Below are 15,993 nucleotides of genomic sequence, written 5' to 3' on the forward strand. Positions count from 1 at the left end.
AGTACTTCAGTCAAAAAGGCGTAGTGGACTATGACTTCAGATGGCAGGCTCACCCAAACTTACTGCACTGAAAAGTTGAGCTGCTGTGTTATCTGTAGCGTTATGCATTTGTATTCAAAACCATCCTTCAGTAAAACAAACAGTCAGGTCTAAAAACAGCTACAGTCTAATGGTAATCAAAAAAACAACTCTTACAACTGAGAACACTGCAAACATTTTAGAAAATTAGCCAATGCTTCTTTATTAATAAGCAACGGAAAGTAAAAAATACATTCAAAAAATAGTTTCAAAAACAATATCTAAAGCAGACACACCAAAAATATCATGCTATTCTGAATGCTTTTTTCTTAAACCATTAAAAGAACATTAGGTAGGCTAATGCAACAGCTGGCTGCATTACCGCTTCCACAATATAATCTGTAATGGTAAAAGCAGCTTTTTCAGGCATTTTAGTGCAATTTATGCTGTTTACAGGTCTTTTTTGTGCATTTTCCTATAACTTTATGTCAATTGATGTCACTCTAGTTTATAAAACCTCCAGTAAGTCAAGACAACTCCACTTAGCAGTTACTTTGTTTCCTTTTAGAGGTAATATCAAAGTAGTTGTTCTGAATCCCAAAATGATAAATATCTAATAGAAGCCTGAAGCTATTCTGGTGCTATACAATCGGTGATGTATAATTGAACATTAAGTAATCCAAGTAATAGAAGTCGTAGGTCAGCTGTCTTTCCTCCTTAGACAACTCCTTTAAGTACTGCCTCACTACCTCTGCACTTGTTCTTTCATCAGAGGAATGTCTATCTTTGAATTTTGGAAATTTTAGCTCAGCTGGAGCACCTACCAGCTGCAAAAAGTAATTGGCATCTTCTTCCAGGGTTTCAAACTTTCCTATGAAATCATAGTTGATGAGGCAGGGATAGCAGAGCTTACTGACCTGCTCCCAGTGAATGTCCATTCCTACTGGACGATGGGAATCTAACAGGTACTGGATAAACTCCTTGAACTTAACTCCTGATCCAGTTTTCAATGCCTCTTCATCTGCGTTATGTCTATACTTCTTAATTATTGCCTTCCCAAATACGGGATGGTAATAGCTGTTTGGATGTTCAAACTTATCCCTGAAGGCAGATACGAGTCTTTCCAAAGGATCACGTACAAATATAGTCTTGGTGTACGTGTTCAAACGTGTGTATATCCCTTTTAAGTCATAACTGTCCAGTTTCCTTAAATGCTTTCCATAGTGCACATCATCATGGGAAATGTTGTGCGTGGAAGTGGCGAGTCCATTGAGCACCATGAGGACCCTTTTCCAATTGGAGCAGCCCGCTTTCGGCACTTCACAGTACAGGACCTTGTGCCTGTCCTCCACGTAAATTCGTGACACCATGTGCACGAGGTGTGTCCGCAGCTTCTTCCTGCTGTTGTATTTCTGACAGAATTCATACAGGAAGGACCTGCGCTTTTCCTGGGTGCTACCCACATCCTTCCACTCATCGCCCTTGACCAAAGTCTTGTTCAGAGGGCGCAGTGCGAGGGGTAAATACACTTCTCTGAACTGGCTGAGAGGTGGCTCGCTGATCTTCTGCTGGTCGGACAGTCTGCTCACCAAGGAGACAGCTACTGCACCAAAAGAGTCAGCCTTCCCTTGCCAGTGCCTGCTGCCCGAGATGGCCATCTCCTGCCTACTGCGGCCAGGAGGAACGTGCCCGCTTTGCACCACTTTATTCTGTGTCCCTGGAGGTGGGAGCGTGAAATCCTGCAAACATTGAAAGAAACAGAGTTTACAATGCAGCAACAGTACAGCCGAGCCCATTCACATCGCAATCAGTACCACAAATCCTTTCAAACCAGTTGATCGATACAGCTAGTTTAGCAACTAGCTGGGCTAATTTCTGAAATACATGCTTCTGAGGCTTTCCTGACAGTGCACAGTACATCTTCCTACAAAAATAAATAGCTTATACCAAAACTTTTACGAAAGCAGAAGACATTCACGCAGGGAGACTGATAGTCCAGGTAGGGGTGGCCAGGTGCTTTTCTCTGCCTATTACATTTTCCCTTCATGACAGCACTGGTTGAATTTAACATTGCCAACAGCTTTCCAAAGTGCATGGCACACCTGAGCTCACTGCTGGCACATATTCTGGGCGCTGGAGCACTTGTGCCCCAGTGGCTCCAGGACCACTTGCTCCCCAGGACCAAACTAGGGCTCCTAAATAGTTGGAGGAGGGTAGGTTTGAGTGCGGTGTAGGGAAAGCCAAAATCCCTCTTCCAAAAACATCCTCTTCCTTTCCTCCTATGGATAGATCATGGAAGTGGCATGCACTGGGTTGCATGAACATAAGATAATTTGCCATACAAATTTGTCTACACCTGAGCTAGCTGCTTTCACAGACAATAAGGCAAAATAGGTGCTTTTAGTGCTTATTGCATCTGACTTATTTAAACATCAACATTAATGACATCAACTAACTAGACACCCTGCAAAGAATGTGAAAAGATGAGACTTTCCTCTCAAACATCTATTCTAATGTCCAGTTTCTGTGCAGGCTATGAGCTGTAGAAATGGCAAAGCTCAGACCTGTGTTTTGTGGGCAAATTCTCCAAATTATCATGCAAGCTGACTGAACATCTTCTTGCAGTTTAACTATTTCTGCTCTCTCATTCTTGAGTGGATTCTGCTGTGTCTACTAAGGCTTGTACAGCTTTTGTTCTTTCAGCAGGCAAGTCTGCAGCCTTGGGACATTTATATACCTACTATTTTCACTACAGTTCTGCAGAGAGGGGATGCTGCTCAATAGTTTTTTAAACATTTTTTTAAACATCCTGTGGTAGCCAAACACATGGCTGTACACATGTGTATGGACACCCATACATGAACTGTGTACATCTTACAACTAACTTTTTTGGAAACCTGTACAAAAAGACTCTTTTGCGATAAACTGATTAAACATTTACTGGAAAGTTGATCTGTGGACTGGCAGACCCTAAGTGTGTATTTGGGATGATGGGAAAGTTCATAGGCTGACTCAAATAAATAAGGCTGTTAACAATTTAGAGGAATAATGTAAAAAATGGTAACGCAGAGAACACAACTTCAATTCCAGTTTGAAATAAAGCCTACGGAAAAACAAGCAGTTCCAAGAAAAGTTAGTCTATCTTGCTGTGTAGTAATTTCCAATGACAAAAACAAACCCAGGTGATCAGGCCATTCAGTACTGCCAAAAATCACTGACTATCAGGACTTTGCTTTCATTGAACTGAGTAAAATGATTTTAGCACTGGTGAAAGCAAATAAAAAAGGACAGCCATGCAGGACTTATATATCTAAGAGAGAGTGTATGTTGCTGTTTTGAGAACTACAAAAGGATAATTGAATTTTTCAATTTGGCCTGGTCTGTTTTTCTAATATCATCTAGTTTTTAGTTTTGTTTTCTAATATTTAATTATTTTAAACAGAAGAAACACATGTGCCTAGAGATTTATCCCTTCTGCTTTAGGATGGAAAGACTTCAGAAGAATGGTCAGTGTATAATAACAGAAGGTAGTGCTAGTAGTAAAACAGGAGATGCCTATGAGTCTAATGGGAATTTTAGCAGCACAGTAATGGCAATTTACAAATGCTACTGCAGAACCACAGAGTTACAAATTAATTGAATGTTTGAACCTTAAAATGAAGCCCTTTAAAATCTGAAAATGAAAAATACGGGATACAGAGAAATCAAGCACACAATACAAGTTTCCTAACAGAGGTAGGAACCAAGTAACCAACATCTTCAATTCACCCATGTGGATCTGGAGCATTTTATAATATAGAACACAGTTCCTAGAGATATGTGGCTGGAATGGTGTACCCAATCCAGATAAAATTCAGGAGAGGGCAGTAGTACCTCATAACTTCATCTGGTATGTAATTTAAATTTAATAATGTATTTCAGGAGATATTTCAGGGAAAAGATGCTTAACTATCTGAATTTGCAATTAAAGCTTCAAAAATGAGCCATGCACTTCAGAGCCATACACTTCCTGAATTCAGTCTTCCATCCTGAACCAGTGGAAGATACCTTGGTTCCACCAGGAGAGCATGAAAGAGGAAAGACTGAAATGTGTGTGGTCTTGATTTTATTCCATTTCAAACAGTTCACCTGGGATGCAGGACCAACCTCAGAGGATAACTGGAGGAGATACCAGAAGAGGACTGCATTTCAGTCTCAGAAACCATGACTGCAGCTGTAGGAACCACTACTGAAGGATTTTTCATGGGATTAAAAGACTTCAGAAAAGGATGGGCAGAACTATTCAGAGAAATCTCAGGTAACACCCTAAAGGAACAACATATGCACAGTGGGATTCACTTGAAAGGGGTTCCCTCCAAGCAAGACGAGGCAAAAGAAGAAAGAATCTATCAGGGAGAAAAAAAAAAAAAAAAAGCCCCAAACAGAAAGGGGGGAAAAAAAAAGACCTAGGGGAAAAACAATGACACGGGAAGTTCTGAGGACAAAAAAATTATCTAAATATGTAAAATACTATTAGTTGCTTCCCCTCTCCACTTCCCCTTCTCATTGAGATACATATCCCGTAGTGAATACAACAGTAATGGCTAATAAATGTTATTATAAGCTCCACAAGGGATAGTGTGCTTGCAGTAAATGCTGGCTGTAACTTGCTCCTTCTAAGAATGGGAACAGATAGAGATAATTTTCAAAGGCATAAATGGCTGTCATATTGCCACAGTAGTATTCCAACTAAAATAAATGGATAAATAAAAATTACCAAACCTGCCTATACACCTGCCTGCGTAATGACACTAGCAGATAATGAAGGTAAGAATAATGAAGGGATGAATCAGGCTTTGTATTTGATGAGAGACATTTAACTAGAAAGTTTTCTTGAGAAGCTAACTGTTTAACTAATTGTCAAATAAGTAGTGACATATTTCTTAAACAAAATTGCCTAGCAGTCTGGCATATTTAACTGCTACTGCTCTTATGTGGGTGAGAGAGCTGAAAGCCACATGCTGTGAAAGGACTTTAATATTTCATGATACTAGCCTTACTCAAAACTAGGTGTCTTTGGCTTCCTCTTGGTGCCAATGATTTTTCAGTGCCTGTTTTATGACACCTTAAAGATCTGAACATCTCCATGATATGGTGACTGTTTTATTTTTATATTTATTTATTTATTTATTTATTTATTTGAATCAGGAATGGGAAGACTAGAGCCTTGCAAAACCAATAACAATTAAAAACCAAATAAAAAACAACAGCAAAACAAAAACAAAAAACAACACCACCAACAAAAACACAACATGTGGCCATTATACCTCCATTCCTAACAGTTCAGTCCACGAGCTGCTGCTGAGCACCATCATTTTGGAACATGCCTGAACATACACCAACAACAGGCAGCAAGCAGATAATCCTGTAGCAGTTACTGGATCTAGACCTTTCCATGCAAATGGTCTTACCAAACTCTTTCAGACAAGTGTCCAAACACAGGGATGGCCATCTATGTCTTTCTAAGGAGCAGCTATTTTGGGAACTAGCTGCCTGGCATAGGAGAAAAACTCGATGGTCACCTTGGACAGAAGCAAGTCTGTCCTTGAGACATGCTGACAACCTGTGTAGCAGGCTGTGCACATTTCATCCAAGAATTAGAAGCCAGTGAAGTGTTGCACCCTTGCCAGTAATTATGCAGAGTGCCTTGTTCTTCATTTGCATTCACACATTTGAAAGAAAGTTAAGAAATGGCCAAGAGTCTAATTTAGAAGAGTATACATATAACCTCTGTCTCCCTTTAGCTAGACAAGATCAGAAGAGAGATTTAAAAATTAGTTTAAATACAAAGAAAAAAGGAATTTAACACAGTGTTAGTTTAGCATTTGGCTACTGGCAGACAATCCAGCTGAAACAAAAGGCATTTCTGAGGTCATTAATGAGTTCATGGATTTTTTCTGCCACTTTTATTGCTGGAGATTCCCTGCTCCTCCCCCATCCACACAAGAATTCTTTCTTCCTGTAAAAATCACTAGCCAATACCAATGCCTTCTTTTATGCATGTTGAAGCTGTCCTTTCCTTTAATACCTTTGCAAATCATGGGGTTAGAAGAGAATGACTACTGCTAAGAATGGTTAAGACTCACCCAATTATGCTTTGTGGTAGTTTTACAATGCACTGGTGGGATCTCATCTAGACAGTTTGCAATTACAGCATCCTGCCACCAAAAAAAAAGAAAAAAAAAAAAAAAGATGTATTGTAAAGGATATTCCAGAGCAGATTTACCAAGATCTAATGGCCTACAGTGCAGACAGTGCTGTTTCCTAAACGTTTTACTGCTGGATCTTCATTTTTACTAACAGGAATTATAAAATTAAGTGAGACCAATAAAAAACTTAGGACAGAGAATAAAGGAGGAATGAAATAGTCTATTCTATTGTGCTTTTCTGTGCTACTAAATACCTATGTTGTGGGCATTCTTAATGTATAGGTTCTCAACATCTAGTAAATATCTCTTCTGTCCTAACACATGCTTGCTAAAATAGTCCTTTAAGATGCTTCTCAGGAGCAATGGCACAAAGCACCTGGGAGCATACTGTACTTTGCTTTCCACTGTGGTTTGCACTTGGCTGCTGCAGATTTGAGTGCCCTCAGGACTCTCTTGGCAGTATTATACTGCACAGCTAATATGGGTGCTCTGCAAACACATAAATATTCCAAGATGATAAAATCTCCATTCCTTAAGACAAAAGCAGGTTACAAGTTGCTTTTTTTCTTTTTTTCTTTTTTTTTTTTTTTCTGATGAAATTTATGAAAAGCAATTGTTTAGAAGGACAGAGCATTTGTGTTTTCTGATCCACCCCAGGAAGGGTTTCTACAGTACATACAGAAATTTACCCATGAGAAACAAAGCCTGCCTCCTCCCCCCCCAAAGATGAGATGAGAGGAGTATTAAGTACATGCTTGGAGTACATCTCTGCTTACATCACAGTCCTTTGGTACTAGATATGCTCAGAGACTGTCAAAGTTCAGCATGGACTAAGAGCATTATATATTTTATTTCACTGTACATTTCTTTATGGTGCCTCTTATGTGGGGATTATACATGTATTATAATGACCATCTAATTTCAGACCCTTAGTTGTTTCTCTAGGATCCCTCCATAGAGAACAAATACAGAGAGAGACACGGCTCATTTTTTGATTCATTTTCTGACTCACACAGGGAGATCAGTCTCTTAATTTAGGTCTTTAGATGCAGGCAGCTTCAATACTGAAGGACTTTAAAAGAAACATCCTCTTACTCGCATTGTAGGTAGGTGTGAGTCTTTGAAAAGGTAATATATATATATATATATATTGCTTAAAATACCAAGTTTTCCACATAATTGGGTACAGTTAAGAGGATTTCTTCAGTAAAGGTCCATGATTGTGGTAGATGATTCAGAATTGTTATGTAGTTGAAATATGATGAAAATTTTGCATGACTCCATCTCCAGCATGCCAGTGAAGCCTGCAGCTGTTAATAACTCACTTTAAGTGTAAAAACTTGTAGAACTATACTTATACATGAATGTGCAAGTTTTCTTAAGCCTGCCAAAATAATGGAATATCCTTAACTCCTTTATGTTAAAAGAGCATTTACAAAGCATAATTCATAATGGCCAGACTCCTCTACTGCAGTGCTACCCCACCTAACCAGTAAATATGCCCACAGCTTTCTCATAGCATAGTAACTACATAGTTTAACATTGCTGAGTGAAGAAAAACCCTACAGGATCTCCCACTGGAGAAACTACACAGGCTGGCCACAAGTGACATGAGGTGCTGATGAGATGCTTTGCCTTCTGTGCACTGCAGATAAACCTCTTGATTCATCACTTGTGCTTAGACCAGCTACTCCAGAGACAGGCACCAGTAACTCCTCTCACAGCAAAGTAATGAATTTATGGCTTATCTAATTTATTCCAGGCAAATCATCACTGATGCATTCCTCATGAGCCACAGGTGATATATGTATTCGTTGTGAACACTGCAAGTTCAGTGGAAGTCCTTCTGTCAGACATGTATAATGTCACTTTGTGGTTTATACACAATTCCATTAGGAAAGAGGAAGAATGAAATGATTGTGCTTTGGACTTTCATAGTTCTTTCTGCCCCTGAAGTTCTCAAAAGGTCAAAAAATAGCAGCAATCTTAATGCTTCATCTGGATTAAGTTCTAGGATTATTTCTTACGTGGAGCCATCAGTCACAAGCCTGACAGGCAAAAATTTAATAGACAGAACATTTTCCTATGTTACGTGTATCCCTAAAACATACATACTTGTACCAAACACCTCTAAGATTACTAAATGAGTTTTGGGGAAAGGAGAAAACAGAAATGAGTACATGAGGTGATCAGAGCTTCCTGAAGAGACTAACGAAGAAGCAAACTGCATTTTGTAGTTGAAATGTAATTAGGTTTAAGGGAGGTACTTGTGAACACAAAGCCAGATACAAACAAGAACAACTTATCACAGTAAGAAAGAAATACTGAAAATAAGTTTATTAACAGATACCAGCCATTTTGGGTGCTGCTTTTCCAAACAGTTTTGTGAATTGGTGACTATTGCCCCTTGAATCTATTAGCAGAAAGTTATGCATCTCACTGCAGGCTGACTCAGAGTTGTGGCAAGGGCACAGACAAAATGAGTGAGGAAGAAAAGGGAAGAGGGAAAGACTTTTTTTTTCCTCTTCTCTCTCTCTCTTTTTTTTTTATTATTATTTTTTTAAATTTATTTATTTTTTTTTTTTTTTTGATGTGGCATGGCCCAGTGTCAAGGAATGAGGTGATGTGGAAAAAACTCAAAGAACAGCACCAGTAAAGAGCTGGTTTTGGAGAACAACTCATACCCGTGGGTCATTGGGAAAGTGAAGAGGCCCAACAGGGTAAGATGAACAGCAACATTATCAAGACCACAGTAGTAGCCCTGTCCCCATTTAGTAAGGGAACAGGAGGAACCCATTTGTCTGTGCTCAGAACCCTCACAGATACACTACTGAAGGCTTTGCATTGGGCTCCCCTCCTCTCTGTGCCTCGTGTCTCCAAGTACAGAAAGTACTAAGTCACCCATGGTAATGAGGCAAGACAGTCTGCACCAGCCACTCCAGCAAGCTGATTCATATGGTCAGCAGCTTGGATGAAGGAAATTAATCTCTAATTTTACTTGCCAATTCTTGTTCAAATCTGGAATTAATTCCCTCCTGTTTCCACCCTCACAGTCAAAACATGTGGGTTCTCTAAAACATGCTCAAAATGGGATGGATAATAAAGATCAAGGTACAGTTAATAAAAACAAAAAAGTCCCAATTAAAATGCCATGGTTATCAGAAACTAACAAAGCCATGTAAGTTTGTGTGACAGATTAAAGATTCACCAAGACAGCTGCAATCAAGTGTTGAAGACAAAAATAAGCACCCACCCTTGTTACTAATAAAGAAACCACTGTCAAGGTTGATCAATAGTAGTGATAAATTGGCCTCTGTATCATGCTATGTCGATGCTACTACTCTGACTTTCTGGCAACAATTTCATGGGGCTGGTTCTTCCCAGTGTAACTTTACAGACTTGTAAGCAAGCACAGAGACATTACAGCCCAGACAGCTTGTGGTTGGAAAGAGACTGCATCCAGTTTGCACAGCATGTTTGTCTCTAGAAGTTTCACTAAAATGGTCTGCTAGTTAACGGCAAATTTCAGATCACAGACCATTTAACCTTGGTCATCTTTAGCCCTGCCTCATTCCTGTACAGTCACACTCATTTCGGGAATAGGTAGCCCAGTGTGTTCCATCAGTACTTATTTCTGAGCTCAGTCCTCCTCCCGTGCAGACTCGTAATAGAGCCTATGTCAGCCACTTCAATCAGTAATCAGAAATCTTCACTCAGCGCTCACTGATATCTGTAGAGAACAATGTCATGGTAAAGCAGCTTAAACAACCTGAAATTCACAACAGACTCAAACTAAAATTATACTTGTTTTATGAAGGAGAACATTAGACAAAAGACGCTTGTGTTCCACTGACTGGTAGGTTTACTATTTGCATGTAGGAAGTTTAAACCTGAAAATGACAGGTAATCTCAAAATATTACGTATTGTTTCTTATTTGAGTTCATTAAACAATGTCAGTGTACCTACTTTCTCATAACTTAAAGCACAGAAGTTTCAAATCAAATAATCTAAACAGTTTATTTTGTTGACATGCAATTCTCAAAATCGTTATTTCCAAGTACATGGAAATTCATATACACAGTCATTTTATGAAGAGGAAAATAAATAATTATTTTAAGCCAGACAGGCATTCTTAAGTACACTTCATATTTGAAACAACATCTATTTTCTTCCTTAATTTTCCTCCCTAAAGAAGAGGGCTGACACCAGAGGCTAGACACCAACATCTTTTTATCCAGAAGAATTAGGGACCATATCCTGGTACTTGTTGACCAGTTTCCCTTGGCACCATCTCCATGAGGAGATTCACTATCTATTCCTCCCAGCAAGTGATCTAACTCCTGGGCATTACCTCTGGAGATCAGTCAAATATGCAAGCTTGGACTGAAACCCTGGCTCCAGGGAGTGCTGTAATGACAAGGTGGGTGAGCCTCTCTCCCTAGTTTAATTCTGCAGGATACAACACAGACCTTAGAGGCAGCAGAAGTTGTAGTCTTGAATCTCCTGTGGCAGAAGAAGAAAATAAACCATGGACTTCTTTATCTCAGGGAATCACTGACTCAGTTTTCCCAGATGCCATTTTAAGATCTCTCAGCATACCTGTGCCTTATGCAGCCCAACCTGGCAGGTATGAGCCTTCCCAGAAAAATGGCCATTTGTGGGTTCCCACCACACCAAGATAAGAAGTGGCAAGGTTGGTTTAGCCTTGCCAACACTGTGACACATCTGCACCCACAGAGGAACAAGACTACAGGGCTCAGCTGCCTCCACTGGGAGATAACAAATGAGCAGAGGCTATCACGGACCTGGATTTGGGTTGAATTTCAGTACTTCAGTTTCCTTCCTAACCTGCCGTCATGAACTACAGTGAAGGTAATAGCTACTTAAATGGTTGCTTAGATGTTTGTTCTGAGTAGCCAAATGTGGAGTCTCAGTGCCCATTAGGATACCTGGGATAAAAATGTGGCAAAGAGAATGGGTTATATTGTGAAACAACGTGATTGTAAACCCAAAGGAATTTGAGTTGGGTACCAAATCCTTTCAACCAATTACTTAAAGGAATTACTTCATCTAAAGAAACTAAGATACAAACAAGCTGTTCAACAAGACATTCTTCCAGGCAGCAAGACAAGTGGTGGCCTAGTTTTGTAGGGGTTTCAGTGGTATTTCCCTATCCTCTCCCAGGACAGCACTTCCAGTTCCTGCCTGTATCCAACCAATGGCAGTGGTCAACGTGAATGTGGTGGCTCACCACCTGCATTCCTTGCTGGCCAACCCTTTGCCCTCTCCTGAAATGGACACAGAACTGGGATGTGACCTTCTGTATTTCCCCCAGCAAGGTCAAAATTTCCCTTCTGACTAGCTGGCCCACCTTCACACCACTGATTTCCTTTTGTGACCATGTTGAAGTTGTCTAAAATTGGCCTTGGTCTCAAACGTTATCACAGGAGGACTGACAAGGAGATGACCTGGCAGTGTGACTGGACAGGTCTTGCCTGGGAATCAACAGCATTTACATCCACAGACACGTAAAAATTAAGACAAATAAATAAATGTACTCCCCCCCCCCCACCTCTAAAAATAATAATTAAAAAAAAAAATCCCTTTTGAAACGAGAGGCCTGTAATGTAATGTTGAGCCTCTGCATACATGGCAATATTTCTCACATTAGTGGCTGTGGTAAGATCCATAGGGATTTTTTGCTGGTAAACCAGATCCATTTCCATCTTGTCTGCAGATAAACACACTTATCTTCCAGAATAAACAAGACATCTTGCTCTTTTAGAAAGTCTTTTAGAAATAGTAAGAAAAGTTTCAAATGAAACTAGGTTCAGAAGAATATTAATGTATATTCAGGCATGAAGAATTCAATTTCCCCCAAATTGCTTTGGAAAAGACAGTAAGATCTCTAGAGGTCTCAAAGTGTTTTCCCCTCAGTCACAATTAGCATTTCATTCAAATTAGATGACTTTATTGGTAAATAAAAAATAAATATGAATGTACATTGCATTCTAGGTCGGCAAATATCTCAAATCTGTGTTTGCCTACATTCATATACTTTTAAACAAATTTACGTGTTCAATTTTACAAAAAAATATTATACTTGAGAATTGATTACATTCATGAATTACCACGGAATAAATAGGGTGTGAATTTACAAAGGGAATTATCTGCTGTATGCTCCTTCATACTAACCGGAATGTAACATCCTATTTTCACAGGAGGAGACTAGCTCTTGTTTATCACAGGTAAGAGAAAATACTTTGGTTTATTCTGTGGAAGTTTTTTGGTCTAGCAGTCCTCTTGGTATGCATGCCATTATTGTTACAAATGATCAGTGCACCATCCAAACACTAACTAGTTCAACCACAGTCCCTCTCTGAAGCAGAGGAATGAATAGAAAGGACAGTCCTGTGGTTAAGGGCAGGTGCATGGGCCAGAACCATAGTGTTTGATTTTGTAGCTTTGAGGAAGTCCTTTGACCTTCATGCTTCATTTTTTCAACGTCTGCAAAACAAGGAAAGACAATAATTGCCTACCCCATGTGAATATTGTAATTCCTAATTTCTGGTTAACGTTAAAAAACCTTGCCATTTACAGAGTGAGAAGGGACAGACAGAAAGCTCAGAGTCAGTCAGGATTGCAACTGAACTTCCCTGCCCTTTCTAAATTTCACTGCTCAAACCCCATGTCACTTCTTCCATTACTTGTGCTCAGTGTCCAACCTTATTCTTAGCCTTTTGCATTCTCTAATCCTTGCTAAGAATGCACTAAGAATGGTATCAGGAGCAACCGTGATCAATGTGGAAGAAAGAAAACATTATGTGCAGGGCAAACCTGAACAACTCTTCCTGTCTGATTTTTCTATCAGATATCACCAGAGGGTTGTGCTGCTCTTCAGAGGGACCTCGACAGTCTTGAGAAGGGGGTAAACTAGAACCTCATGGAATTCAACAGCAGGAAATACAAAGTGTACCTCTTGGGGAAAGAAGCATGATGCCATGCACCAGTTCAAGCTGGGAGCTGGCCAGCTGGGAAGCAGCTTCAGAAAAGACCCTGGGGGTCCTGGTGATGGATGTGCCTTCATGGCAAAGAAGATCAACAGCATCCTGGGTACCATTAGGCAGAGCATTGCTAGTGGACTGGGAGAGGTGATTCTTCTGCTTTGTTCAGCCCTGGTGAGACATCCGGAGTGCCGTGTCCAGCTCTGCGCTACCCAGCTTAAAAGAGACATACTGGAATGAGTCCAGTAAAGGGCAACAAAGTTATTCAAGGAATTGAAACATCTGACCTATAAGGAGTGGCTGAGAGAGCTGGACTAGGCAGTCTGGAGAAGAGAAGGTTCAGGGGCATCTTATCACTGTGTGATAAGGTAACTTATCACTTATTACCTGCTAGGAGAAGTAAAGAAGACATATCCAGGCTCCTCTATGTTGTGCATAGTGACAGGACACAAGGCAGCAGGCAGCAACCAAAACACAGGAAAATCCATTTAAATATAAGAAAACACTTTTCCTCTGAGGCTACTGAACTCTGAAAGAGATTTTCTGAGAGGCTATGGAGTCTGCATTCTTTGAGGCACTCAAAACCCAACTGGACATGGTCCTGGGCAACCTGCTGTTGCTGATCCTGCTTTGAATTATGGGAGCTGGACTAGATGATCTCCAGAGGCACTTTCCAACCTCAACTATTATGTAATTTTGTGAAGCATATGTAAGTGTTACATTTGTTTGGTGGGCTAAAGGTATCAGTTTTCTTGAAGATTTTCAAACTCTTTATTTTTGGGAATGACGTGAGGAATATGACCCCAAACTGGGAAAATGGGGGCAAGGGACATACCTATTAGACAAACTCAAAATACCAGCACTTGGAAGCTGGCATACACAGACTGAACTTTTGATAGCTAGGTTGTATAAGAAGATGAACGGGGTTAAGCTGAGGCAGGGGAAGTTTAGGCTTGACATCAGGAGGAAGTTCTTCACAGAGAGAGTGGTTGCACACTGGAACAGGCTCCCCAGGGAAGTGGTCACTGCACCGAGCCTGTCTGAATTTAAGAAGAGATTGGACTGTGCACTTAGTCACATGGTTTGAACTTTTGGGTAGACCTGTGCGGTGTCAAGAGTTGGACTTGATGATCCTTAAGGGTCCCTTCCAACTCAGGATATTCTATGATTCTATGATTCTATGAAAGGGGTAGGGGAGCATATTGATGTAGATCACAGCACTGCACAAGGAAAATAAAGGAATTTGAACTGAACTGTGGAGTTTTTTGCTCATCTTGGCTTAAGTTTATTACACCACAAGGACACTTGAAGGAAACAGAGGTCATTACACTGTCATTTAACAGAGGCTTGTTTGACTTTCCTTTCACTTTTTTACTTCAGCAAATGTACAGTTACTTGTGGTTCAAGCCTAGCTCTAGCAGGGCTTCATTAAAGCCCTTTCTGTGTTACTGTGTCTCCCCATCCCCATGTGCAGAAAGGGAAATCCTCCCTGACAGAGACACTCAAAGACTAAGAGAAGGAGATGCCACTGCAAAAGAGCTTGCTTTGAGAAAGATCCTCAGGGACAAAAGCAATGGGACATATTGCAGAGCATTCCCACCAGCGTCCTGACCCTGTCAGCAACTTCACTGCAAAAGAGACAAACAGACGGGATTTTAACTCTTGACCATGTAAAGACATTCAGATTCAAAATGCAAGTATGCATATTCTTGATAGTCCTTCAGAGCTTCTGGGAGGCACTGGACAAAACCGCATGTAGGAGTAAGCATTAAGACCACAACACAGATCCATCTGAGTGGCAAGGATGAAACATAAAGGATTGCCTTCAGACACATTTTGACTGGCAGTCTGTAATGTTTTGTTAGCCAAGACAGTTACACAGAAGCACAAGGTCTGTTCTTGTTTCCTTGCATTACCCTTAGCAGTAGTTATGCTACAGCTAATCAGGCTGTAGATCAGTGCCAGGATTTACCCTGAAGTTGCAAAGGTAGCTAAAAACAGGTATTGAAAAGCCTGGATGACCCTGTTCAGGCAGAGTGGTAGCTGACCGCTGCTGTTAAACAAACATGCATACTCATATACACAAACCACAAAAGGGTGCTCAAGGAAAACCAGCAAATGCTTCATGATCAAAGCAAACTAGAGAAGGTAAAAGTGGTAATTGTAGACTAGGGATTTTGGAAGCATATACTACTGTGGTAATATATCTATGTTATATTTCACAAAACTTTGTTTAGACTTTAGAAGGAGCCAAGAACCACAAAGAAGCAGCAGTCTTTATGATGCCAGAGGTCCAACATCCCCACCAACCAACAGTAAGGGGTTTACCTAGCAGAAGATCAGTAGGACAAGAAGCATTCCTTCCCTGTTTCAGTCACCTCTCAACAAGACGTTTCCTGCTATTTGCCCCTTCACACTCCTTGCTCCTGTCAAGTTGTAACATCATCCATCTTCTGCAGAACCACTTTTCCCTCACTGAAATTCTGGCAGACAGTTTAACTTAGAGCTGTTGCACTGACTTAAAGAAGACTACCAGGTTTTACAGGGGTAAGTATCTTATCCTGCATATAAAATTTCTGGTTCAGTATTGGGAATAAACAGAATCCTTCCAGGAGAGGTTCTCCATTAGGATCAACTTCAGTTTAAATCTTTTTATTGAAGCAGCATTACTTCAGATCATCCATGCAGTGCCTCTGCAATGGCATCCTAAGTTGTGAACTTGAAAATAAAATTCATTTCTAATTTAAAACAGTCTTCCATTTTCTGGAGGTTCAAAGGAAGT

The 15,993-nt window shown here is 40.2% G+C and overlaps 1 protein-coding gene across 7 annotated transcripts in view; it reads right to left on the reverse strand.

Annotated features, from left to right (window-relative positions):
* Positions 1 to 211: 211 nt before the first annotated feature.
* CHST9 (carbohydrate sulfotransferase 9) overlaps positions 212 to 15,993 on the reverse strand; it is a 97,096-nt gene continuing 81,314 nt past the window's right edge. For 5 of the 7 annotated variants that reach the window (XM_072034631.1, XM_027452191.3, XM_027452189.3 and 2 more), the window contains 2 exons: positions 6,144 to 6,215; positions 212 to 1,757 (listed from right to left, as the gene is read on the reverse strand). In XM_072034631.1, coding sequence (XP_071890732.1) covers positions 660 to 1,757; positions 6,144 to 6,215 — 1,170 coding nt within the window. In that variant the 3' untranslated portion in view covers positions 212 to 659. The remainder of the gene's footprint in view (positions 1,758 to 6,143; positions 6,216 to 15,993) is intronic. The other 2 variants (XM_027452192.3, XM_021269572.4) reach the window with 1 other exon arrangement.

This window comes from Anas platyrhynchos, chromosome 2 (assembly GCF_047663525.1).
Source record: "Anas platyrhynchos isolate ZD024472 breed Pekin duck chromosome 2, IASCAAS_PekinDuck_T2T, whole genome shotgun sequence".
NCBI classification, from domain to species: Eukaryota; Metazoa; Chordata; class Aves; order Anseriformes; family Anatidae; genus Anas; species Anas platyrhynchos.